This window comes from Electrona antarctica, assembly GCF_951216825.1.
Source record: "Electrona antarctica genome assembly, chromosome: 14".
NCBI classification, from domain to species: Eukaryota; Metazoa; Chordata; class Actinopteri; order Myctophiformes; family Myctophidae; genus Electrona; species Electrona antarctica.
The window spans coordinates 3,174,916-3,201,464 of record NC_136795.1 but is presented as its reverse complement, the minus strand read 5'-3'; the positions used below and the strand labels follow the sequence as shown (position 1 = coordinate 3,201,464).

Sequence of the window (26,549 nt, the reverse complement as noted above, 5' to 3'; positions counted from 1 at the left end):
GAGTTAGATTTTAGCCTACTGGACTTCTTATTATTTTTGTTTAGTTCTCTTAGCCTACCTAATTATTACTTCTACCCGCCTCAAAAGCTCTGTAATATTATTACTATTAATGTTTGAGTTTGAATGAACTTTGGGGTCTGGAATAAGCCTATCTCACAGAATTTCCCCGCCCCCCTTAATACGCCCCCTTTCGGGGTTAGTGGTGATAGCGTGACGTCACTCCATAGACGCTTCATGTTAACAGAGGTAATTTAAGAAGTCTACAACTTTTGTTTTATCAAGGTAAGGTTTGTTCTATCTGTTCGAGCTGATTTACCATATTGTTTGCTTCATAATAATATTGGTCTGTCACATTTTTACATTAGAAAATGTACTTAGATTCTCCAGAGAAAAAAACGTGTAAATGCTCATGTTAAAGTCACCACTATTTACCGGAAGTGGGCGTGAAAAACGGGCTGTGAGATAGGCCTATTGAATTAAACGAGGGAGGTATAGGGAGGGGGAGGTTTGTTTGGAGGGGGGGGGGGGGGGGGGGGAGGGGACTTTAGTGCGTAGTGCGCTTTTTTCTTTCTTTCTCTCTCTCTCTCTCTCTCTCTCTCTCTCTCTCTCTGCCTCCACTCTCATTGCCCGTCTCTTCTCTCTTTCTCTCTCTCTCTCCTATTTTTGTCTCAGTTAGAACTTACATTTCAACATTGTTTTTTATTTACTATTCTGTGCCCTAACGTTTACAGATGTTGTTTTTTTTATGTTCCCTTCTATATGGGCACATGCGCCACAGCGGTCATGTATGCATGTGTACAGAGAACGGGGGAATGTAGGAGGCGTGTGTGTATGTGTGTGCGTGTGTGTAGGTGGGTGGACGTGTGCGCCCGTACGTGCGTGTGCACGTGGGTATAATATGAGTGTGCGGCCACGAAGGCTGCATGCTCAACAATGTGTCCTATATGTAGGTTTACTCAGGCGTGAATGTGGACAACAGGCTCGGGCTTGTGTGAGTGTGGACACATGCATGACATACGGCTGCTATTATTGTCAATTGTATTATTAGTTATTACTAGCCTACCTTTCACTTTGTGCTCCCCCCGTTTCTCTCTGCCTTATATAGACATAATTATAGCCCATGCAGATGGGTTTAGTCTCTAAACAGTGGTATCATGAGCCTGAATGGGAGACTTTTTTTTATTTTTTTGAAACCGGGAACTTATGGAATATAATTTGTCAGTATTTTTTTCTTTTTGTTTGTTGTGTGTTTAACTTACTGGGACTCTTTAGGGGGAGTCTGGGAGTCAGAGAGGTGCTTACATATAAATGAAATATAAAAATGAAGCATGGGCAATGGAGTTTTAGATTTTTATTGCAAGTATTATTATTATTTATTTATTGTTTTGGTTTTTGTGAATTTGAAATTTGAATATTTTGACGAGAGACGGAGGAGGGACATGTACTCGCATGCAGTCCACCACGCAAATATGGGGTTAATTAATCTCATATTGTCCACATGGACCATCCTGTGGCATGAGTTTTCTATTGAAAACTCTTCTTTTCACATAAATATAATAATGTGGAATACCTCACGTAACCATAGAGAGGTTACATACGCTGGAAGTGCACGGTTGGGTGGCTTGTCACTTTTTATAGTTCTGACACTGTATATGAATATTTCATTTTTGTTTCTTTTTTGGCTGATTAAAGGCTTTGAATATGATGTAATTGGCTCCCAAGGGAAGCGGAATGGGAAAACTTAAATTAATCTCTCTGAATACAAATGGTTTAAACAATTTAATAAAAAGGAAGCGGATAATCCAAAAACTTACAAAGGAAGATCTCAAAAGTTACACAATGTGAAATATTACCCATAGCAATAACGGATCACGCACCAGTCATAATGGTACTAAATCTGAAAAGGGAACGAGGGGAAACTTTATGGAGGTTAAATAATTCCCTGCTTGATGATCAGTATTTTAAGGATAAAATCAACAAAGCGTGAAGTCTTATCTTGAGATAAACGATAATGAGGAAGTGTCATCAACCATACTGTGGGAAGCTGCAAAAGCCACAATAAGAGGGGAAATAATAGCATACTCATCTCATAAAAAGAGGAATAGAGAAAGAGAAAAAACAGTCCTGGAAAATAAAATAAAAAGATTACAAGTACAGCATGAAAGAAATAAAAATAAAGAAACACATAAACAATTGAATGCAGCTAAAAGGGAATTGGACACAATTGAAATACAAGAAATTGAAAAGGACCTCATGATGTGTAGACAAACCTATTATGACAATAGTCCAAAAGCGCTGAAAATGCTAGCAACCAAATTAAAGAAACAGAAAGAAAAAACTGCAATAGTAACTATTATGGATGAAAATGATATACCCAACAGAGGGAAATCAAAAATAGCAGCATGTTTCAGAGACTATTATCAAAAGCTCTATACCCCAGAAATAGTAGATGTAAAAATTAAAGAGTACCTAACACCTTTAAACCTTCCTACACTAACTGAAAATCAAAATAACGAATTAATTAAACCAATAACAGAGACAGAAATTACAAAGGTAATCCAGAAAGGTAAAACTGGAAAGAGCCCAGGAAGTGACGGCTTCACAAATGAATTTTACAAGTGCTTTAGACCCTTGGTGTCACCTATTCTATGCAGAGTTTTCAATGATATACTACAAACAGGGAAGTGGCCAGACACATGGAATTCAGCAGTTATTACGGTTATACCAAAAGAAGGAAAAGACCTGACAGTTTGTTCATCCTACAGACCGATATCTCTTTTAAATGTAGATCAAAAGATTTTCACTTCAATTATAGCCAACAGACTCTCACTGGTACTCCCAGATATAATTAACTTAGACCAAACAGGTTTTGTTAGGAACCGCCTACTAAGTGATAATGTGAGACGTGCTCTTAACATTATAGACCAAACGGTAGAAACAAAACAACAGATGTTGACCTTGACCTTGGACGCCGAAAAGGCTTTCGACCGGGTCTCCTGGATCTTTTTATTTGGAGTATGTGAGAAGTTTGGATTTCATGAGACATTCATTAAGTTAATGAAGGGAATGTATAAAGAACCAAATGCAAGAGTACGGGTTAATGGGATGTTATCCAAGACTTTCTCCCTGAAAAGAGGAATAAAACAAGGAGATCCGATATCACCTCAAATTTTTAATTTATGTATCGAACCTCTAGCAGAATACATTAGAGAAAATAATAAAATTAAGGGAGTTATTTTGAAGGAAGGAGAACACAAACTGTCAATGTATGCGGATGATATCATAGTGTACCTTACAGAAATACGTAAATCCTTACCAGTATTATTAGATGAAATAACAAACTATGGTGCTATGTCTGGATACAAGTTAAATCTAAATAAAACAGAAGCTATGTTAGTAGGTGGTCAGCTGGAAAACAATTTCAAAAAACAGTTTAATATCAAATGGGATCAGAACAAAGTCAGATATCTGGGAGTAACCATACCCAATAATTTAGATAGACTATATGACTGTAATTATGAGCCACTGGAAAACTCTGTAAAGCAAGACTTGAGCAGATGGAGAATTATACCCTCCACCCTACTGGAAAGAATTAAGATTATTAAAATGAATGTTTTGCCACGTTTCCTTTTCCTTTTCCAAAATCTACCATTATACGTATCGCCCACATGTCTCCACGTTTGGGAGGGTCTGCTAAGAAAATTCATATGGGATGAAAAGAAGCCAAGAGTTAAACTTAAAACCCTGCAACAAAATAAAGACAGAGGTGGTCTTGGAGTACCTAATTTAACTCATTATTATTACGCAGCACAGTTAAAACCAATTCTAATCTGGATGAATAATAAGATGAGCCCTAAATGGAAACTCATGGAATCTAACCTGGTTGAACCACTCAGTACTTTGATTTTTACAGCCGACAGTAATATACAAACCAAGACAATTAATCATTCAATACGCAATACCTTTAAAATTTGGAAAACAATATGTAAATTAAGCAAAATAAAAGAACAAGAAATTGCCTGTCTGAGAGAAATGTCATGTGACTTAGATTTTACACCAAACAGGTTTGATCATGTCTTTAAGATATGGGGAGAGAAAGGTCTAATAAGATTCTACCAAATGTACAATAAAGAAGGGGTGGTCTCTTTTGAATATATAGTAGATCAATATGGCATACCTAGGAATCATTTTTTTTAGATACCTGCAAGTGAGGAGCTATTTAAAAGACACTCTCAAAATTAGAACACTTGGAGACCTCCACCCTCTCTTAAGATTTATAGCAAAATCCCATCAAAGACATGATTATAAAAATACAATTGGACAAATTTACCAAATAATTCAGGAAGATAAGATTGAAGATTTAGATCACATTAAGGACAAATGGGATAAAGAACTGAGAATAATCATACAAGGGAATGAGTGGAATCAGAGTTTCAAAGATATTTTCAATTATTTAAGATCTCCCTTTTGGCAGGAATATGCCTGGAAGTTGAATATAAGGTATTTCCAAACACCTCTGTCTATATCCAAGTACACACTAAACTCCAGCTGCTGGAGGGAATGTGGGGAGAATAATGCGGATCACACGCATATTTTCCTCACATGCCCCAAAATACAAACTTTCTGGACCACAGTTTCACAAAAAATAGAACAAATATTTGGGAGAGCTGTGAACTTAGAAAAACATAACATACTGCTGGGAACACGACCCAAAAGCTTACAAAGTGCGGATCTGTATCTGTTTTGGATTCTCAGAGTGACAGCTCTAAAACAAATAACCAGAAGTTGGAAAAGTGTAGAACTACCCAGTTTGGATAGATGGTTGGACAAAGTGGAAGATATGTATGTGATGGAGAAGGTGACCTATAAAATCAACGGAAAGGAAAAGTTATTTGGAAAAAGATGGGCCCTCTATCTTTTAAATTTTTTTTCTCTGTTCTTTTTTTTTTGTTTAGACCTAAGTACTCAGTAACACAAACAAACAAATGAGAAATAAAAAGGAAATGGAAGAACCACAATCATCACAAAACAAAGCCTAACAAAGCCTACCCACCCCACCCCCCCCCCCCCCCACACACACACACACCATTAATGTCCTTAATTCTATTATTTTCTTTCTTTTATTTTTTATTTTTTTCCCTAGGCCTGTATGTTGGTATGTAATATGTTTATATATTTATGTGTTTATATGTTTATATGTTAATATGTTTATGTATTTATATATTTATATAAACTATATATATGAACTATATATTTTGTATTAAATGTACCTTATAGGTCTACAGATACAAATGAATTAATGTCTAACATGGGCCTACCCTCTTCTTTTTTCTTTCTTTACATTTTATTTCTGTGTTTTTTTTTTTTTTTTTGTCGAAATAGGTGAAGGGATGTATGTGTGCACATAAAAAAAAAAAAATGTGAAAAGAAAATGTATTTGCTACAAATAATTTGTACATGTGATTGACTCAATAAAGTAAAAAAAAAAGAAAAAAAAGAAAAGGAAAACTACGTACTGCATACGGAAAACATAATTGTAATGGCTGCATTCATTGTCATGTCCACACAGTGAATTAACGAGGCTTCACGGGTGCTGCGAAGATGCATTTTTATTTGAATTGACTCATTTTCCGTTCTTATTTAGAAAAGAGATTCATGGGGTTAAATCTAAATTAATCTATTAAGGGGAAATGTTACGTTAAGTACGTTTTACTTTACCATCAACCAATGAAGCAAAGTCAGTGGACTTTAGTCCTTTTCTCTAGTTCACTGGTGAATTGCTGCCATGTTTTTATTCTCTAGATAAGGGTGCAATCATGTCAACATACATTTTAATGACACCATTGTTATAATGATAATTAGACTCGGAGCAGTAATCCACCTATCTCCCAGACTCCCTCCCCAGGGAGCAGTAATCCACCTATCTCCCAGACTCCCTCCCCAGACTCGGAGCAGTAATCCACCTATCTCCCAGACTCCCTCCCCAGACTCGGAGCAGTAATCCACCTATCTCCCAGACTCCCTCCCCAGACTCGGAGCAGTAATCCACCTATCTCCCAGACTCCCTCCCCAGGGAGCAGTAATCCACCTATCTCCCAGACTCCCTCCCCTCGGAGCAGTAATCCACCTATCTCCCAGACTCCCTCCCCTCGGAGCAGTAATCCACCTATCTCCCAGACTCCCTCCCCTCGGAGCAGTAATCCACCTATCTCCCAGACTCCCTCCCCTCGGAGCAGTAATCCACCTATCTCCCAGACTCCCTCCCCAGGAGCAGTAATCCACCTATCTCCCAGACTCCCTCCCCAGGAGCAGTAATCCACCTATCTCCCAGACTCCCTCCCCAGGGAGCAGTAATCCACCTATCTCCCAGACTCCCTCCCCAGTCATTAGACTCGGAGCAGTAATCCACCTATCTCCCAGACTCCCTCCCCAGTCATTAGACTCGGAGCAGTAATCCACCTATCTCCCAGACTCCCTCCCCAGTCATTAGACTCGGAGCAGTAATCCACCTATCTCCCAGACTCCCTCCCCAGGGAGCAGTAATCCACCTATCTCCCAGACTCCCTCCCCAGTCAGGGGAGGGAGCAGTAATCCACCTATCTCCCAGACTCCCTCCCCAGTCAGGGGAGGGAGCAGTAATCCACCTATCTCCCAGACTCCCTCCCCAGTCAAGAGTTCACAGTTTTAATGAATGTAGAATTATGTCCAGGATGTAATTTACATACAAATGTGAGGGACTTCATTTATTTGACTTTATAAATAGTTTATTTTAAACCAAAAATCCTCTCTCTCTCTCTCACACGTATGCCAGCGTGCCAGTGAATTGATCACCCTCCTTTGTGCCAATGTTGGCACTGGTGCCAAAGGTTGCCTGTACCCCTGCTGCACTGGTGCCAAAGGTTGCCTGTACCCCTGCTGCACTGGTGCCAAAGGTTGCCTGTACCCCTGCTGCACTGGTGCCAAAGGTTGCCTGTACCCCTGCTGCACTGGTGCCAAAGGTTGCCTGTACAACTGCTGCACTGGTGCCAAAGGTTGCCTGTACAACTGCTGCACTGGTGCCAAAGGTTGCCTGTACCCCTGCTGTAGGCAGTGGTGTTGGCACTGGTGCCAAAGGTTGCCTGTACCCCTGCTGTAGGCACTGGTGCCAAAGGTTGCCTGTACCCCTGCTGTAGGCAGTGGTGTTGGCACTGGTGCCAAAGGTTGCCTGTACCCCTGCTGTAGGCAGTGGTGTTGGCACTGGTGCCAAAGGTTGCCTGTACCCCTGCTGTAGGCAGTGGTGTTGGCACTGGTGCCAAAGGTTGCCTGTACCCCTGCTGTAGGCAGTGGTGTTGGCACTGGTGCCAAAGGTTGCCTGTACCCCTGCTGTAGGCAGTGGTGTTGGCACTGGTGCCAAAGGTTGCCTGTACCCCTGCTGCACTGGTGCCAAAGGTTGCCTGTACCCCTGCTGCACTGGTGCCAAAGGTTGCCTGTACCCCTGCTGCACTGGTGCCAAAGGTTGCCTGTACCCCTGCTGCACTGGTGCCAAAGGTTGCCTGTACCCCTGCTGCACTGGTGCCAAAGGTTGCCTGTACCCCTGCTGCACTGGTGCCAAAGGTTGCCTGTAGCCCTGCTGCACTGGTGCCAAAGGTTGCCTGTACCCCTGCTGCACTGGTGCCAAAGGTTGCCTGTACCCCTGCTGCACTGGTGCCAAAGGTTGCCTGTACCCCTGCTGCACTGGTGCCAAAGGTTGCCTGTACCCCTGCTGCACTGGTGCCAAAGGTTGCCTATACCCCTGCTGCACTGGTGCCAAAGGTTGCTTGTACCCCTGCTGCACTGGTGCCAAAGGTTGCCTATACCCCTGCTGCACTGGTGCCAAAGGTTGCCTGTACCCCTGCTGTAGGCAGTGGTTAACACATTTAGACAAATGTCTCCTGACAGTTTTCTTTAAAAACCAATATTTCTATGTCAGTGGTTCTCAAACACTTTCATGTCAAGGACCCCCAAAAATGTATGTATTTGGCCGCCGTCCCCCATCTGAAAATATGTTGTTCCAGGGACCCCCCAGAAGCAAAGATTTGAGTTAAAATGATTTGAGGCGCATTTTCACGATTTTTCAAAAATAGCAGACCTACAAGCTATGAGCTTGTAGATCTGCTATTTTTCAATAGCTAACGTATAACATAATGCTTTAAACACCAAAAGGGGTTCCCGCTCAAGTGCTTCATTGGTTTCTATGAGCTACAGTACATAGTTACAATCTTCTTGAAATTATTTGACGACTTAATATTGGCATAACCTATATAGTCAGAATGGAAGATAAATGAACGGTTTGATTTTGAAAAATGTAGTTACATAAACATTTTAATTTAACTACTTCATTTGAGTCTGGAAAAGTATGGATTTTTTAAATAGAAAATTTGTAGGAACCCTGGCAATGATACTGTAGTGTGTGTGGGGCGGCAGTGGCTCAGGGGTAGAGTGACCGGAATGGAAACCGAAAGGTTCCCAGTTCGAACCCGGGCTTCCCCAGAGTTAGTGTCCTTGAGCAAGACACTGAACCCCTAATTGCTCCCGATGTGCAGGTTGGTGCCTTGCATGGTTTCCGCTGGCATCGGTGTGTGAATGTGTGTGAATGGGTGAATGTAATGCACAGTCTCTGTAAAGAGCCTTGGATAAAGGCGCTATATAAATGCACCATTTGTGTAGTGTGCTAGAGCGGCATTGTAGCCTACTTACCGGTAGTTTGGAGGTAAGTAGGTCTGCTATTTTTGAAAAATCGTGAAAATGTGGGGCAAATCTTTGAATATATTCTTTCAGAGCGAACGTTTTTAACTCGAATCTTTACTTCTGGGGGGTCCCTGGAACAACATTTTTTAAGATGGGGGTCGGCGGCCAAATACAGTTAATTCTTGGGGTCATTGACATGAAAAAGGTTGAGCACCACTGACATAGAAACAGAGGTTTTTCTGAAAACTGTCATGATTTAGAAGACATTTGTAGAATCAGTTCTCAAGTCTAAATGGGTTAAATACCTTTATTTTTTAGTAATAGTACAACATAAACATCACAGAGACTTTAGTTGCCACTGTACAATACTTTAAAACAGTTTGCATGTTGCACACATGCCTAAAATTGCTTTTATTTGCACCAGCCCTCGTTGAAAACAATGTATTTCCAACTCCAGCTTGTCCCAGTTCAGGCTGCATGAACAGTACTCCAGCGCTCGGTTTCTGCCCCCTCAACGTCGCAACTCTTCTATTAGATGGCTCTGGTATAGTGCAGGCGAGCAGAGAAAGCAGGGGACGGTGGAATGTGTTGTGTGCTTCATTTAACCCATTTCGACGTGAGGAGGATTCTACAAATGCCTTCTAAATCATGACAGTTTTCTGAAAAACTATATGTTTTCTATGTCAGTGGTTCTCAAACTATTTCATGTGAAGGACCCCCAGAATTATATGTATTTGGTGGCGGACCCCCCATCTGAAAATATGTTGTTCCAGGGACCCCTCCCCCCCAGAAGCAAATATTTGAGTTAAAAACGTTCACTCTGAAAGAATATATATAAAGATTTGTGCCACATTTTCACGATTTTTCAAAAATAGCAGACCTACAAGCTCATAGCGCGGCACTCGGTGCCGCGCTATGAGCTTGTAGATCTGCTATTTTTCAATAGCTAAAGCGTAACATAATGTTTGAAACACCAAAAGGGGTTCCCGTCCAAAATGGGTTAACAAAAAGAGAGAACAAAAATGTATTGTGTGCTCACAAATCAGCGTTTAGCTTTCTTGCATGTAGTAAATTTGAAGCCCCACTATTCTTTTTATTTACCCTGGGCTCTGTATAATAAAGTGCAGTCATTATTTATACAAGTGTAAAGCCAACATTTTTGGAACATCATTTCTGCTTATTTATTTTTCAATACTGGCTAAATGTCTTTCCATTACTCAGTGGTGGAAAGTACCCAATTCTTTTACCTAAGTAAAAGTATCACTACTGCAATGTAGAACTACTCCGTTACAAGTAAAAGTAACGGAATTCAAAATGTACTTGGGTAAAAGTACAAAAGTATTGGCATCAAAATGTACTTAAAGTAACACAATTAGAAAGTACTTACTATGCAGAATGTCCCATTTCAAGTTTTCAAGCGTATAATAATCTTTTGAAAATAGCAGATCTGCAAGCTCACAATGCATCGCAACGCATTGTGAGCTTGCAGATCTGCTATTTTCAAATGGGCAAAGAGCTGAAGTGGTTAATGTATGTTTTGTAATAGTAAAAATACAATATTTGGAACATTCATTAAGATGTAACACCTCACAATTTGACTTTGAATACTGTACTGTACTTTGAATAAGTACAGTACTTGAGTAAAATGTACTTCGTTACCTTAACACGCCACTGCCATGACTTCACGATGACTATTCTTTCATGATGTATTACCACCATGTATTTTGGTCTTGCTTACTTACTGTAAATCGCTCTGGACTTTATAGAGCGTCGTCTTGCTTAAAATGCCTATAAATTGTAAATGACTTCATCTTCTTCCAGGTCTGCTGAAGCAGCTCGTCCGTCTGGCGGAGGCCACGTCGGTCCTGATGAACACCACCAGTGATCAGATAGCCGGAGATACCAACCACAACCACCCCAGCCTCCACCCTAGCAACCACCCCAGCCTCCACCCTAGCAACGACGCCGCCGACGACAACATCAACAGCAGCAGCAGCCGGATCCTCGCTCCAAACCAAGGGCAACAACAACACAGTCTGGGCACGGAGCGCTGCCCGCTGCCACTCATTCTGAAAAAGGTCTGTCTCTCTTTGCAAACATCCTGCTCCACACTCTTCCTTCCCAGGGTTCCCCCCGGCACGTCCGCGCCGCCGGCGACCACCATCATAAAAGGGCTCTAATCCCCCTGGATTAGCGCCTGTTTGAACGTGGGATTCATGGCGGATTATCGAAAAGGGGGGAAATATTTGAGGCTTCCTCGTCTGGGAAAGCGATGCGTCGCGTTACGGGGGCAGTTTAAGCCGTTAAGGACTGGAACACATCCGTCTTACCTTAGCTTTCAAACCACATTAACCATTGTTTTAAACGTTAGCTATTGAAAAGTAGCAGATCTACAAGCTCATAGCTTGGCACCAAGTGCCACGCTATGAGCTTGTTAGATCTGCTATTTCATGTCCTTGATATGAAATAGTTTGAGAACCACTGACATAGACACCTATGGGCAGTATTATGCATGTCTTAAGTACCAGGTCTTATTACTTAACTTGGAGGCGTGGTCAATGCTGTTTGGCCACTCAGAATAGCCAAATGGCATTGATCACGCCTCCAGGTCTTAAGTTAAGTAATAAGACCTGGTACTTAAGACATGCATAATACTGCTTTTTCAGAAGACTGTCAGGAATTTAGAAGACATTTAGAAGACATTTAGAAGACATTTAGAAGACATTTTGTAGAATCTGGCCTCAGTCCTAAATGGGTTAATGGGTTTCATATCGACGACTCGGATCTCGGCTCGCTGCTGTTTGGGTTGTTTTAACCCATTCAGGCCTGTTTGGGTTGTTTTAACCCATTCAGGCCTGTTTGGGTTGTTTTAACCCATTCAGCTGTTTGGGTTGTTTTAACCCATTCAGCTGTTTGGGTTGTTTTAACCCATTCAGCTGTTTGGGTTGTTTTAACCCATTCAGCTGTTTGGGTTGTTTTAACCCATTCAGCTGTTTGGGTTGTTTTAACCCATTCAGCTGTTTGGGTTGTTTTAACCCATTCAGCTGTTTGGGTTGTTTTAACCGATTCAGGCCTGACGTCGAAATTAAAAAAAAAAGTTTTCTAAAATCATGACAATTTTCGGAAAGATTTGAGGCACATTTTAACGATTTTTCAAAAATAGCAGACCTACAAGTTCATAGCGCGCCACTCGGTGGCGCGCTATGAGCTTGTAGATCTGCTATTTTTCAATAGCTAAATTATAACATAATGTTTAAAACACCAAAACGGGTTCCCGCCCCAAAATGGGTTAATGGTTAATGTGGTTAAACGCTAACGTGACATGGATGCGTTCCAGGTCTCAATGGGTTAAGGAGAGGCTTTTAACAACGTTATGTGAGCAGTTCACTGAGTTCACTGTTTACTTACGGGGGGGGGGGGGGGTCTACACTGGGGACGACGGGACGGAACCGTGTGCAGCTATAGGTGGCTGCACCGACAATACGTCTGTCTCTGTACCGTGTGCAGCTATAGGTGGCTGCACCGACAACACGTCTGTCTCTGTACCGTGTGCAGCTATAGGTGGCTCTGCACCGACAATACGTCTGTCTCTGTACCGTGTGCAGCTATAGGTGGCTCTGCACCGACAATACGTCTGTCTCTGTACCGTGTGCAGCTATAGGTGGCTGCACCGACAACACGTCTGTCTCTGTACCGTGTGCAGCTATAGGTGGCTGCACCGACAACACGTCTGTCTCTGTACCGTGTGCAGCTATAGGTGGCTGCACCGACAACACGTCTGTCTCTGTACCGTGTGCAGCTATAGGTGGCTGCACCGACAATACGTCTGTCTCTGTACCGTGTGCAGCTATAGGTGGCTCTGCACCGACAATACGTCTGTCTCTGTACCGTGTGCAGCTATAGGTGGCTCTGCACCGACAATACGTCTGTCTCTGTACCGTGTGCAGCTATAGGTGGCTCTGCACCGACAATACGTCTGTCTCTGTACCGTGTGCAGCTATAGGTGGCTGCACCGACAATACGTCTGTCTCTGGACCGTGTGCAGCTATAGGTGGCTCTGCACCGACAATACGTCTGTCTCTGGACCGTGTGCAGCTATAGGTGGCTCTGCACTGACAATACGTCTGTCTCTGTACCGTGTGCAGCTATAGGTGGCTCTGCACCGACAACACGTCTGTCTCTGTACCGTGTGCAGCTATAGGTGGCTCTGCACTGACAATACGTCTGTCTCTGTACCGTGTGCAGCTATAGGTGGCTCTGCACCGACAATACGTCTGTCTCTGTACCGTGTGCAGCTATAGGTGGCTGCGCCGACAATACGCCTGTCTCTGTACCGTGTGCAGCTATAGGTGGCTGCACCGACAATACGTCTGTCTCTGTACCGTGTGCAGCTATAGGTGGCTGCACCGACAACACGTCTGTCTCTGTACCGTGTGCAGCTAGGTGGCTGCACCGACAATACGTCTGTCTCTGTACCGTGTGCAGCTATAGGTGGCTCTGCACCGACAATACGTCTGTCTCTGAACCGTGTGCAGCTATAGGTGGCTCTGCACCGACAATACGTCTGTCTCTGTACCGTGTGCAGCTATAGGTGGCTCTGCACCGACAATACGTCTGTCTCTGTACCGTGTGCAGCTAGGTGGCTCTGCACCGACAATACGTCTGTCTCTGTACCATGTGCAGCTAGGTGGCTGCACCGACAATACGTCTGTATTGTCAACCCAAACCTGCTGTTTGGGTTGTTTTAAGGAGAGGCTTTTAACAACGTTATGTGAGCAGTTCACTGAGTTCACTGTTTACCAGTGGTGGAAAAAGTACTCGATTGTTTTACTTAAGTAAAAGTACAAATACTGCAATTTAGACCTACTTTGTTACAAGTAAAAGTACGGAATAGAAAATGTACTTGAGTAAAAGTACAAAAGTATCGGCATCAAAATGTACTTAAAGTACTAAAAGTAAAAGTATTCATATTGCAGAATGTCCCATTTCACGAGTTCAAAATGTGTAGGAAATCTATTGAAAATAGCCGATCTACAAGCTCACAATGCGTCGCAACACGACGCATTGTGAGCTTGTAGATCGGCTATTTTCAAATGGCCAAAATGTATAGGGTTATAGTGGTTAATGTATGTTTTCTAATCAAAATTAAAATCGCCAAAGTAACTAGTAACTAAAGTTTTCAAATAATTGTAGTGAAGTAAAAGTAAAGGTTTTGGCTCCGAGATGTAGTGGAGTAGAAGTAAAAGTACTGGAAATTTGAAATACTCAAGTAAAGTACAAATACTTCAAAATTGTACTTAAGTACATTACTTAAGTAAAAGTACTTAGTCACTTTCCACCACTGCTGTTTACTTACGGGGGGGGTGGGGTCTACACTGGGGACCACGGGACGGAACCGTGTGCAGCTATAGGTGGCTGCACCGACAATACGTCTGTCTCTGTACCGTGTGCAGCTATAGGTGGCTGCACCGACAATACGTCTGTCTCTGTACCGTGTGCAGCTATAGGTGGCTGCACCGACAATACGTCTGTCTCTGTACCGTGTGCAGCTATAGGTGGCTGCACCGACAATACGTCTGTCTCTGTACCGTGTGCAGCTATAGGTGGCTGCACCGACAATACGTCTGTCTCTGTACCGTGTGCAGCTAGGAGGCTCTGCACCGACAACACGTCTGTCTCTGTACCGTGTGCAGCTATAGGTGGCTGCACCGACAATACGTCTGTCTCTGTACCGTGTGCAGCTAGGTGGCTGCACCGACAACACGTCTGTCTCTGTACCGTGTGCAGCTAGGAGGCTCTGCACCGACAATACGTCTGTCTCTGTACCGTGTGCAGCTAGGTGGCTGCACCGACAACACGTCTGTCTCTGTACCGTGTGCAGCTAGGTGGCTGCACCGACAATACGTCTGTCTCTGTACCGTGTGCAGCTATAGGTGGCTGCACCGACAATACGTCTGTCTCTGTACCGTGTGCAGCTATAGGTGGCTGCACCGACAATACGTCTGTCTCTGTACCGTGTGCAGCTATAGGTGGCTGCACCGACAATACGTCTGTCTCTGTACCGTGTGCAGCTATAGGTGGCTGCACCGACAATACGTCTGTCTCTGTACCGTGTGCAGCTAGGTGGCTCTGCACCGACAATACGTCTGTCTCTGTACCGTGTGCAGCTATAGGTGGCTGCACCGACAACACGTCTGTCTCTGTACCGTGTGCAGCTAGGAGGCTCTGCACCGACAATACGTCTGTCTCTGTACCGTGTGCAGCTAGGTGGCTCTGCACCGACAATACGTCTGTCTCTGTACCGTGTGCAGCTATAGGTGGCTGCGCCGACAATACGTCTGTCTCTGTACCGTGTGCAGCTATAGGTGGCTCTGCACCGACAATACGTCTGTCTCTGTACCGTGTGCAGCTATAGGTGGCTGCACCGACAATACGTCTGTCTCTGTACCGTGTGCAGCTATAGGTGGCTCTGCACCGACAATACGTCTGTCTCGCGGGGAGTTCTTTGAGTGGTGCAACCACCAACTCAATGTCCGTCCCTGGTGGTGTCCCTGTGTACCTATGTTTAGGGTACAAATAGGGGCAAAAGTGATGCTGTTGTGCTAGAAACAGAGAGAGGATAGTGTTGCACTGTTGCCTGCTAATTACAATGTGGAGCATGCATGAGAGAGAGAGAGAGAGAGAGAGAGAGAGAGAGAGAGAGAGAGAGAGAGAGAGAGAGAGAGAGAGAGAGAGAGAGAGAGAGAGAGAGAGAGAGAGAGAGAGAGAGAGAGAGAGAGAGAGAGAGAGAGAGAGAGAGAGAGAGAGAGAGAGAGAGAGAGAGAGAGAGAGAGAGAGAGAGAGAGAGAGAGAGAGAGAGAGAGAGAGAGAGAGAGAGAGAGGTCTGCTAATTCCCCCACACAGTAATTTCTTGACCGTTTCGGACGCAGGGCGGCTCACCGGAACCGGGCCGGCACCCTGGGCGCGTTCCTGGGGGTCTGGAAGTTCCAGGGACCTCCCCCGGGGACCCCCACACGGAGTTGCACCACTCAGTTCACACGGGTGTGAAGTTTGAAGGCTGCGTTCAAAGGGCTGCGTGGAAAAATAGAGCACTTGAGCTTACACACAACCTCCGCACCGCAGCCGGGTTGCATTGATTATAGGGGCAGCGTACTATTGTGGAGCCGATTCAGCCCCCAATGTAGCCCCAATGGCCCTTAAGTTTACTTCACCGCAAAACACAGCAAAGACGCTGCCACCCGCCACCTCTGTGGCTTTGCTGGGGTTCCTCCGACACCCACTGTAGTGTTGGCCCAATAAGCGGCTGGAAATGAGCACAGAGTCAGGAGGTAAAATGCAGCCACATCGTGATTTATTCCCAAAAAGAAGGTTTACAGCAGCATGGGAAATGGCATGACACAAACAGCAGACAGATAGGACATGTTGGTGTGCAGCTCCACCATGTCCTCTCACTGATCTAACACTGAGTGTGTGTGTGCTTCCTTGCAGCCTTTTATAGGCAGCTGAAACAATCAGTGCAGACTCTACCATGTTACCAGTCAAACATGCAACACTTCTAAACCCCACATAACCCACGTCACATAGGCCTATAAATCTATATCACTACACAGGTAGGTAATATCAATTATGCCCACTATTGCAAGATAAACCACATATCCCATTATCATTAGCAGCTCCAATGCATAACTCAAGTAGATGTTCAAACATTATTTATTGCAGGGAAAACAAGATGGTTGTAACAAACTGCACAAGCCAGAGCAGATGGACATGATGTCATGTCAGAGGCTGTCTCTTGAATGTATGTGGGAATGATGGATGTATCTATCCCTCTGTGCGCACAGCAGTGGTGTGCACTGCAGTCACACCAGCTCAGAGTGCTGTTAGTTTGAAAGCAGGTCATGTGTGACTGCTGAAACCGTCCGTCAGCCACACCACATATATTGTTAATATTGTTCGTTTTGTTCCCCAGTACTTCTGTCATGTCTAGGGCGTGCCGTTGCCAGGCAGTGCAGCACATAGATTTCTCTCAAAATATATTCACTCCAAATGACTCGATCTGGAGAAATCATCTTATACCATTTAAGTGGCATAAAAGTCAATCAGATATATAGTATAATAGCATTTTGCATCTTTGTGACAGGCCTAAACATTCTCCCCTTCCTCCCCACAACAGTTTTGACATGCATAATTTTGGAAATATTCACACTTTCCCATTACACACAAGATCGCTATCGGTTTCAGCCGATCATGAGAAAAAACATCGATGATTGGAGCATCCCTACTCAAATCCAAATTGCCTGTTGATTTAGGGTGAAACGCTACAGACGTGAGTTTGTAAAGTTATGAGAATCTGTTCCAGTGTTCCAACTATTAGTCTTAACTTATTTGTAGCATTGGACACGCAAAAAATACGGCAGAAACTGAACCTATTAAAATCAAAGAATAGTAATTTGAGATCAGACATGCTTAGTTAGCAGGGCGTTTCAACTGGTAGCAGTACTGTTGCTTTAACTGAGAGCCTACAAATGACATGTGAGACCTTGCAGATCTACAAGTTAACGAGTCACCTTGACTTGCATAGCAGTTGGTAGATGTTTGGTACACAACTCTGTACTGTTTGTTGTCTGGGTGTGTGTGTTTGGGTGTGTGTGTTTGTGTGTGTGCTTGCACGCTGTATCCTTGCACACAACCGAAGCGAAAACGTTTGCGTGAGGAAATTCAGATCAATTCAAAAACTTGATTAGACAATCGATACGTTTGTCTTGTCTTGGAAGAAATGTCTCTGAAACAACCAGTGATTTCATTTGATTTAATAGCACAGGCAGACTCTTCACATACTAGAGCATGTCTGAAATAAATGTCAGAGCTGAAATCGACATGTAAATATGAAATAAATGCTTAAACATGTAGCTATAGTGTAATGTTAGAGATCACAGAAGTGAACCTTTCAAGCCTGTTTTCTCAACTCGCTGTTTTCTGCAAGACATCACTCTATAAGCCATATCTCCAAAACTGGTGGGTCAAACTGAACAACCAATATGTCAATTTGAAGCTATGATTCCCTGCTTTCATATGACATGAAATCAAATGGCAGTCCCTCAGTCAAATGTATTCACAAATGGTAAGACTTATTAGGCTATTCTGTGTGGCGTTCATGACATGTGATCAATATACGGTAGCCTACATTATTATAAATTAATACCACGACACAAATGGAGGCGGATATGTGCCCATGCAGCGACATTATAAGGAATGATAGTCTATATTGAATCATCACGTGAAACTTTGGCTGTCAACATGCTGAGCGACCTAATAATTCAGCTCTGAATGCAACTGATAGCCTACAAAATAAATACAAATACAAACCAGTGAAATTAGCATCATGTCTATATTATGCATAACATAATATTAACACTTAGACCGCTATCATTTATTGAAAAATTAGGATCTAATTCATGCCAGCATTTTTTTAATTTGAGCTCTTATTTTGAAAAGCCGCCATTTCCGGTCCACAACCGGTAGTCCTATGTTAGGAGTTTTCACACAGCTGGATGGGCCTTGTTTACAATGTGAATCCAGGCCGGAGCTCCGGAGAGCTCTAGATTGTCAGCTCTGTGCCGTCAAAGAAACGCTGTTTTGACCCAAAATGCCACCTGGGACAAGGAATAGGAGTTACAGGCGATTGAAAGAAATGGATAGAATGGATGCTTATGGCGACGACGATCTAAGATGGGCGATCCAGTCCTGTGCTAACAACACAGCTAGCTAACCGGCTAACGTGAGTAGCATTTTGGCTCGAGCAATCGAACGCGCTATAAAAGCTCAATTGCCGAAGGCCGTCGGCAATGGCGTTAAGCGCCAGTATCAAAATTAAGCTTTAATTGACTTTAATCGTCGGCAATGGCGCGGAGGGTGTTAAATAGCTCGAACCAGTGCTGATTATTTAGTTAGGACCCGCTACAGTGGTGTTCGATACGAACTTAACCTTAACTAAACCTCTACTTCAATGCTCTACGAGTTGCTTAGCCATTAGCCATATATTCTGTCTCATCTAAACGACTCGTGCCAAAGGTAATAGAAGCTATTCAGGGTATCTGGGTTGTAAAGCCAGACACCTTGGTTCGTATGTGTTGACATGTTCTTGGTCTTGGATCTTGCTTGAGTGCTGTAGATTCTAAGGATTTGGGATCGTTGGAGATACCGCGTGCGTTGTTTGGTATCTGAGGTTTAGAAGCCATGGGAGCCGCCTTTTATGCTGTGCAAGTCTAGTGTCACGATGATGTCACCACTGTGTATATCCATCTTTGGAGTTTCTACATAAATCTGATGTCAGCGCTGGATATTGCCGTTATCCCCATATATGGGTCTCTAAGTGAAAGCCTTCGCAACAATAAGCTAAGCAATGCAATACATAGTTCTAATTCTAAATGTATATACCCATGTATCACTGGTACGTCACCCTCCGAGCTGACGTGGAAATGAGCAGACTGTACGACCAAAGTCACGGCCAAGTTCAAGTTCTACACCGAACGTGGGAATGGTCGTAAATGTATCACTATCAAAATATGAGCGTGACTGGGCGTTGTGAATCTGGCCCCAGGATATTAATTCACGCATCTGGGTATAAGAGAGATGCCCAATGGATGCCAATGGATGCACAGTCTCCATACATGGAGATATCCGACACCAAGTCTAATATTACAATCTCCATATTTGGCCGGGCTGACCTTGAGCTCCATATTTGGAGATGGTGGAGACATCTAGTGTTGACATCAGGTCAATATAGAACTCCATATATGGATATAGACGACTGGCATCGTCATCGTGACAAGCATCCAGCCAAGTCATATATAAAGAGTGTTTTTTCCATTTACTCAAGATCCAGTCCTTCCTCACGAGAGACTCGTCTTGCATACGAGACAGAATATTTGGCCTTTAACCCAGATACTGTTGTGTCAGAAATTCAGACATCCCAGTTAGGTTCTCACCGGGGTATACGAACAGTATGGCTGATTGGGACACTATGGGATGTGGTCTGGTCTCTTGCCAGAAGGAACCGGTTCCCCTGAAAGGCATCGATGTGGAGGTGGAGGTGAGAGACCACGTGGCCACAGTGACCTCCACCCTGCAGTATGAGAACAAGGAGGAGAGCCCCATAGAGGCCGTCTTTGTCTTCCCTCTTCCTGGCGACGCCGCCGTCTGTCATTTCAGCGCAAGGATCGGACAGTCAGAGGTTGTGGCCGAGGTGAAGGAGAAACAGGAGGCTCGCGAGGAGTACGACGACGCACTGAGCTCGGGCAAGCAGGCCTTCCTGCTGGAGGAGAGCGAGCAGAGCCCAGACGTTTTCTCGATGAGCGTGGGCAGTCTGCCTCCGGGGGAGAGCGCCTCCATCAGGCTGCAGTACGTCATTGAGCTGGCTGTGGAGGCTGACGACGGGCTGAGATTCTGCCTTCCAGCAGTGCTCAACCCCCGCTACCAACCTCGTGGTGTTGGAGGGAGCACTCCGCCACAGGTGACCTCTGTTCCAGCTTCACTGGTGCCCTACAGTCTGTCCTTCACTGCCCGAGTGACCTCTCCTCGGCCCATCTCTAAAGTAGAGTCCAACTGTTCCCTGGACCCCATGCAGTACCTTAACATAGAGCAGACTCAGGCCACGGTCCGACTCGGCGACGGGCACAAGTTTGACAGAGACGTGGAACTGTTGGTTTATTATAAAGACGCCCACCAGCCCGCTGCCATCGTAGAGGCAGGAAAGGATTCCGCCCAGCCTGGCTCTCTGATGGGCGACCCGGTGATCATGTTGAGCCTGTACCCCGAGTTCCCCGAAGCTGTGATGTCATCGCTGGCTTCATGTGGGGAGTTCCTGTTTTTAGTGGATCGTTCTGGCAGCATGGGTAATGGTCGCATTGGCAGTGCCAGGGACACACTGCTACTGCTACTGAAAAGCTTGCCAATGGGCTGCTACTTCAACATATTTGGCTTTGGAAGTGATTATGACCAACTCTTTCCTGCGAGTGTGGAGTACAGCCAGACCACCGTGGATGAAGCTTTGGAGAAAGTCAAGACCATGTCTGCTGATCTGGGCGGGACAGAAATCCTAAAGCCTCTCAAACACATCTACAAGCAGCCCTGCGTTCTCAATCAGCCCAGACAGCTCTTTGTCTTTACTGATGGTGAGGTGGAGAATACCAAGGAAGTGCTAGAGCTGGTGAGAAGCAACGCAAGTTCTCACAGGTGCTTTACTTTCGGGATTGGGGACGGGGCCAGTTCTGCTCTCATCACTGGGATGGCCAAGCAGGGAGGAGGTCACGCCCAGTTCGTCACAGGAACAGAGAGGTTGCAACCCAAAGTGATGCAGTCCCTTCGCTTTGCCCTGCAGCCAGCTGTGGTGGATATTTCTGTTTCATGGGACCTACCAAAGGGAGTGTATGTAACACCTCTGTCTCCGCCAATCACAACCCTTTTCCACGGCCAACGGTCCCTAATTTATGCCCAGCTCACTGGAGAGAATTCAGGGGCTAGTGAAGGCCGTGTGACAGTGAAGTACAGCCTGGCGGGTCAACCTTCTGAGAATAAGCTCGGCTTCGGTCTCAAAACTAAGGACACTGGATTGACGGTCCACAGGTTGGGGGCTTGGACCCTGATTCGCTCCCTGGAGTTGGAGCAGAGAGAGGGGGAGCAAAAGCAGCAGGATGAAGCGGTGAAGAAGAGGATGGTGAAACTCAGCATCCAATCAGGCGTGAGCAGTGCCTTCACTGCCTTCATCGCCATCAACAAAGAAAGTGGGGAAGCTGTACGAGGACCTCTGTTACGCAGAAATGTTCCAGTACCAACAAACATGATGGTGGATGGTAAAAGGACATCATGGGGTCCACCACGGCGCTGCAAAGCCTCCTCACAGGGTCCACCACGGTGCTGCAAAGCCTCCTCAAGTAAGCAGCTGTATTATATGAGGGAGGTGTTTAATAGTAATAGTGACAGCCCAGGTCGCGGCGAGCTGGTGGCAGCCCAGGCTATAGACCCATTGCTCCAGGTGATCACCCTCCAGAAGGCTACTGGATTCTGGACCATAGTTCCAGAGCTGACCACTGTGCTGGGAAAGACTCAGGAGGAGTTGGACAAGGCAAAGCCTCTACCAGTGACCGAGGACGTTTGGGCCACTGTTTTGGCTCTGATCTGGCTCCATGGCTTCAAGATGGAGGCCCAGGATGAGTGGCAGCTTGTGGCTATGAAGGCAGTGTCCTGGGTTTGTGCTCAGAAGGTGGGCTGCATGACCGAGTGTGTGGAGGCTGGAAATACCTTGTTGGGCTGCAAGGTGCAGAAAGAAGACCTGGGGCTCTGAGAGGCTCATCCTACCTCGCTCCTCCTTGCCTATCCACCTGCCGCTACCAGTAGGGCAGGTTATTATAGCTGACTAAAACTAACAATCTCTGGCCCGGACGGTTAGCTCAATTGTCTGAGCACCTAGGCTGCTGAGCCAGACTGACGGCGTACCGTGGGTCCGACGGCCTTTACCGCGTGTCTTCCCCCCATCTCTCTCCCCATTTCCTGTCAATCTAATTTCAACCTATCAATAAAGGCAGAAAAAGCCCCAAAAAATTAATCTTAAAAAAAAAATATATATATATATATATCTTTAACCCATTTTGGGCGGGAACCCATTTTGGTGTTAGCATTATGTTATGCTTTAGCTATTGAAAAATAGCAGATCCACAAGCTCATAGCGTGCCGTCGAGTGGCGCGCTATGAGCTTATAGGTCTGCTATTTTTGAAAAATCGAAGAACGACTGACATAGAAACATAGCTTTTTCAGAAAACTGTCAGGATGTAGAAGACATTTTTAGAATCTGATCTCAGGTCAAAATGGGTTAAAAAAAACTAACAAGCTCCATATTTGGCCCGGGCTTACCTCAAGCTCCATATCTGGAGACGACAGAGATAGTCCCCACAGGAATCCGCGATTCCGCGATCGCGGAATTTACCGCTGATTTCAAAGCCGTCCGTGGAATTCACGACCATCCGCGGAATAGTAGAATGTCCGTGGAATATAGTCGGACGCACCTGTTTTTACTCCCGGGATTTTCTACTGGGGATAGTGGTGGAAAAACGGGTCGCGGATCGTCCGTTTAACATGACAAAGTTACTTATTGGTACCAGTAGGTAGTAATAAGTAGGTAGTCTAGGTAGTATAATAGGGATTTGTACATGGTGAGGTGTCCTACAATACCTTTTAATGTGTTGTGTTTATTTTTGTCCTGAGGGGACATAAAGAAGGCGCGGAACGAAACGGTCCGTCCTCTAAAGAGTTGCTTCTGAAACGGATTCTGTGTAAATGGTTCCTACTGAAACTGAATCCATGTCCTGCGTCCTGACAATGACAAATTGACAATGCTGAAGCAGGAAAGAATAAATATTACACCCACATTAAGTATCCTCTAGTCTAAACGGTAGTTACTATGGGCAGGGTTCGAATAACAACCTTTGCAACGAAAACAAATAATTAAAACATGAATAATAATAATCAATCCCCAAAAACGATTATTGGAATCTTTGATTATTATGACTCATCCATAATTAAAATTAATTGTATCTATTTCATGAAAAATTCTACTTATTATTTAAAAAAAAGAAATGGCTTGATAACTGGTCATTTTAGGTTAAATAAGTTAATGTCCGCGGAATAATAACTAAGCCGCAAAATCAAGGATTGTTGTCCGCTGAATTAGGAATGTTCACCGCGGATTCCTGTGGGGACTACAGAGACATCTAGTGTTCAGAGACATAGAGTATAACTCTGTCTTACTCTTATCTATGCCTCTGCTAGTGTTGACATCAGGTCAATATCGAACTCCATATATGGTATAGACGACTGGCATCGGCATCGGCATTGGCATCCAGCCAAGCCCTATATAAAGAGTGTTTTTTCCATTGAGAAAATATGTAAGAAGTATTTACAAGTTTACCTTCCCTGCAAGAGTCTCCAATGCCTTGCATACATTGCAGAATATTTGGCCTTTAACCCAGATATTGTTGTGTCAGAAATTCAGACATCCCAGTTAGGTTCTCACCGGGGTATACGAACAGTATGGCTGATTTGGACACTATGGGATGTGGTCTGGTCTCTTGCCAGAAGGAACCGGTTCCCCTGAAAGGCATCGATGTGGAGGTGGAGGTGAGAGACCACGTGGCCACAGTGACCTCCACCCTGCAGTATGAGAACAAGGAGGAGAGCCCCATAGAGGCCGTCTTTGTCTTCCCTCTTCCTGGCGACGCCGCCGTCTGTCATTTCAGCGCAAGGATCGGACAGTCAGAGGTTGTTGCCAAGGTGAAAGAGAAACAGGAGGCTCGCGAGGAGTACGACGATGCACTGAGCTCAGGCAAGCAGGCCTTCCTGCTGGAGGAGAGCAAGCAGAGCCGCGACGTGTTCTTGATGAGCGTGGGCAGTCTGCCTCCGGGGGAGAGCGCCTCCATTAGGCTGCAGTACGTCATTGAGCTGGCTGTGGAGGCTGACGACGGGCTGAGATTCTGCCTTCCAGCAGTGCTCAACCCCCGCTACCGACCTCGTGGTGGTGGAGGGAGCGCTCCGCCACAAGTGACCTCTGTTCCAGCTTCACTAGTTCCCTACAGTCTGTCCTTCACTGCCCGAGTGACCTCTCCTCGACCCATCTCTAAAGTAGAGTCCAACTGTTCCCTGGACCCCATGCAGTACCTCAACATAGAGCAGACTCAGGCCACGGTCCGTCTTGGCGACGGGCACACGTTTGACAGAGACGTGGAACTGTTGGTTTATTATGAAGACGCCCACCAGCCCGCTGCCATCGTAGAGGCAGGAAAGGATTCTGCCGAGCCTGGCTCTCTGATGGGCGACCCGGTGATCATGTTGAGCCTGTACCCCGAGTTCCCAGAAGCTGTGATGTCATCGCTGGCTTCACCTGGGGAATTCCTGTTTTTAGTGGATCGTTCTAGCAGCATGCGTAAGGGTCGCATTGATAGTGCCAGGGACACACTGGTACTGCTACTGAAAAGCTTGCCAATGGGCTGCTACTTCAACATATTTGGCTTTGGAAGTGATTATGACCAACTGTTTCCTGCGAGTGTGGAGTACAGCCAGACCACCATGGATGAAGCTTTGGAGAAAGTCAAGACCATGTCTGCTGATCTGCACGGGACAGAAATCCTAAAGCCTCTCAAACACATCTACAAGCAGCCCTGCGTTCTCAATCAGCCCAGACAGCTCTTTGTCTTTACTGATGGTGAGGTGGGGAATACCAAGGAAGTGCTAGAGCTGGTGAGAAGCAACGCAAGTTCTCACAGGTGCTTTACTTTCGGGATTGGGGAGGGGGCCAGTTCTGCTCTCATCACTGGGATGGCCAAGCAGGGAGGAGGTCACGCCCAGTTCGTCACAGGAACAGAGAGGTTGCAACCCAAAGTGATGCAGTCCCTTCGCTTTGCCCTGCAGCCATCTGTGCTGGATATTTCTGTTTCATGGGACCTACCAAAGGGAGTGTCTGTAACACCTCTGTCTCCGCCAATCACAACCCTTTTCCACGGCCAACGGTCCCTAATTTATGCCCAGCTCACTGGAGAGAATTCGGGGGCTAGTGAAGGCAGTGTGACAGTGAAGTACAGCCTGGCGGGTCAACCTTCTGAGAATAAGCTTGGCTTCGGTCTCAAAACTAAGGACACTGGATTGACGGTCCACAGGTTGGGGGCTCGGACCCTGATTCGCTCCCTGGAGTTGGAGCAGAGAGAGGGGGAGCGAAAGCAGCAGGATGAAGCGGTGAAGAAGAGGGTGGTGGAACTCGGCATCCAATCAGGCGTGAGCAGTGCCTTCACTGCCTTCATCGCCATCAACAAAGGAAGTGGGGAAGCTGTACGAGGACCTCTGTTACGCAGAAATGTTCCAGTACCAACAACAAAGACATTTTACCGTCCACCACGGCGCTGCAAAGCCGCCTCAGGTGCTCACCTGAGGAGGCTGTATTATACCAGGGAGGTGTTTAATAGTAACAGCCCAAGTCGCGGCGAGCTGGAGCTGCTCCAGGTGATCACCCTCCAGAAGGCTTCTGGATTCTGGACCATAGTTCCAGAGCTGACCACTGTGCTGGGGAAGACTCAGGAGGAGTTGGACAAGGCAAAGCCTCTACCAGTGACCGAGGACGTTTGGGCCACTGTTTTGGCTCTGATCTGGCTCCATGGCTTCAAGATGGAAGCCCAGGATGAGTGGCAGCTTGTGGCTATGAAGGCAGTGTCCTGGGTTCGTGCTCAGAAGGTGGGCTGCATGACCGAGTGTGTGGAGGCTGGAAATACCTTGTTGGGCTGCAAGGTGCAGAAAGAAGACCTGGGGCTCTGAGAGGCTCATCCTACCTCGCTCCTCCTTGCCTATCCACCTGTCACTACCAGTGGGGCAGGTTATTATATAGTTAACTAAAACTAAAATTGAAACAAGGAATGATGACAGTCATAATGCGTCAGGTGAAACAGGCACTGTCTCCATAGTCATCCTTTATGTCCCCACCAGGCCGAAGACATGGGGAGAGAGTATGTTTTGCACACCGTCCATCCGTGTGTGTGTCCATCCGTGTGTCCGTCCGTCCATTACCAGCTAATCTCCGGCACCGTTGGCCCGATCTATGCCAAACTTTGCACACACACTCCCTAGATGCCAACAATGAACCTCTGCCCCAAATTTTCCTGAATGGCTTTTTATAGCGCCACCAGGAGGCCGACTTTTGTAAAACACATTTTTTGCTATTGCTCCTCCATATTTTGTCCAACAATCCTGCAAATCGTTACACAGTATCTCTATAGTCATGTGCTCAAGACGGATCTGTCCGATATTT

General features: G+C 45.4%; 3 protein-coding genes across 3 annotated transcripts in view; all 3 read left to right on the top strand.

The window, feature by feature from the left end:
- The window catches only part of mei1 (meiotic double-stranded break formation protein 1), a gene marked incomplete at its 5' end in the record, with an annotated part of 203,305 nt that overhangs the window by 34,672 nt on the left and 142,084 nt on the right, over positions 1 to 26,549 (top strand). The window contains one exon of the mRNA XM_079519702.1: positions 10,528 to 10,784. Within this exon, the coding sequence (XP_079375828.1) occupies positions 10,528 to 10,784 (257 nt within the window). The remainder of the gene's footprint in view (positions 1 to 10,527; positions 10,785 to 26,549) is intronic.
- On the top strand, positions 19,730 to 22,048 carry LOC306936212 (von Willebrand factor A domain-containing protein 5A-like; the record flags this gene model as incomplete). The annotated part of the gene is made up of 1 exon (XM_079519705.1): positions 19,730 to 22,048. One exon carries the CDS (start codon positions 19,730 to 19,732, stop codon positions 22,046 to 22,048), a length of 2,319 nt encoding a protein of 772 aa, XP_079375831.1.
- Positions 23,810 to 26,059, top strand: LOC306936210 (von Willebrand factor A domain-containing protein 5A-like; the record flags this gene model as incomplete). Its single annotated transcript, XM_079519703.1, has 1 exon — positions 23,810 to 26,059. One exon carries the CDS (start codon positions 23,810 to 23,812, stop codon positions 26,057 to 26,059), a length of 2,250 nt encoding a protein of 749 aa, XP_079375829.1.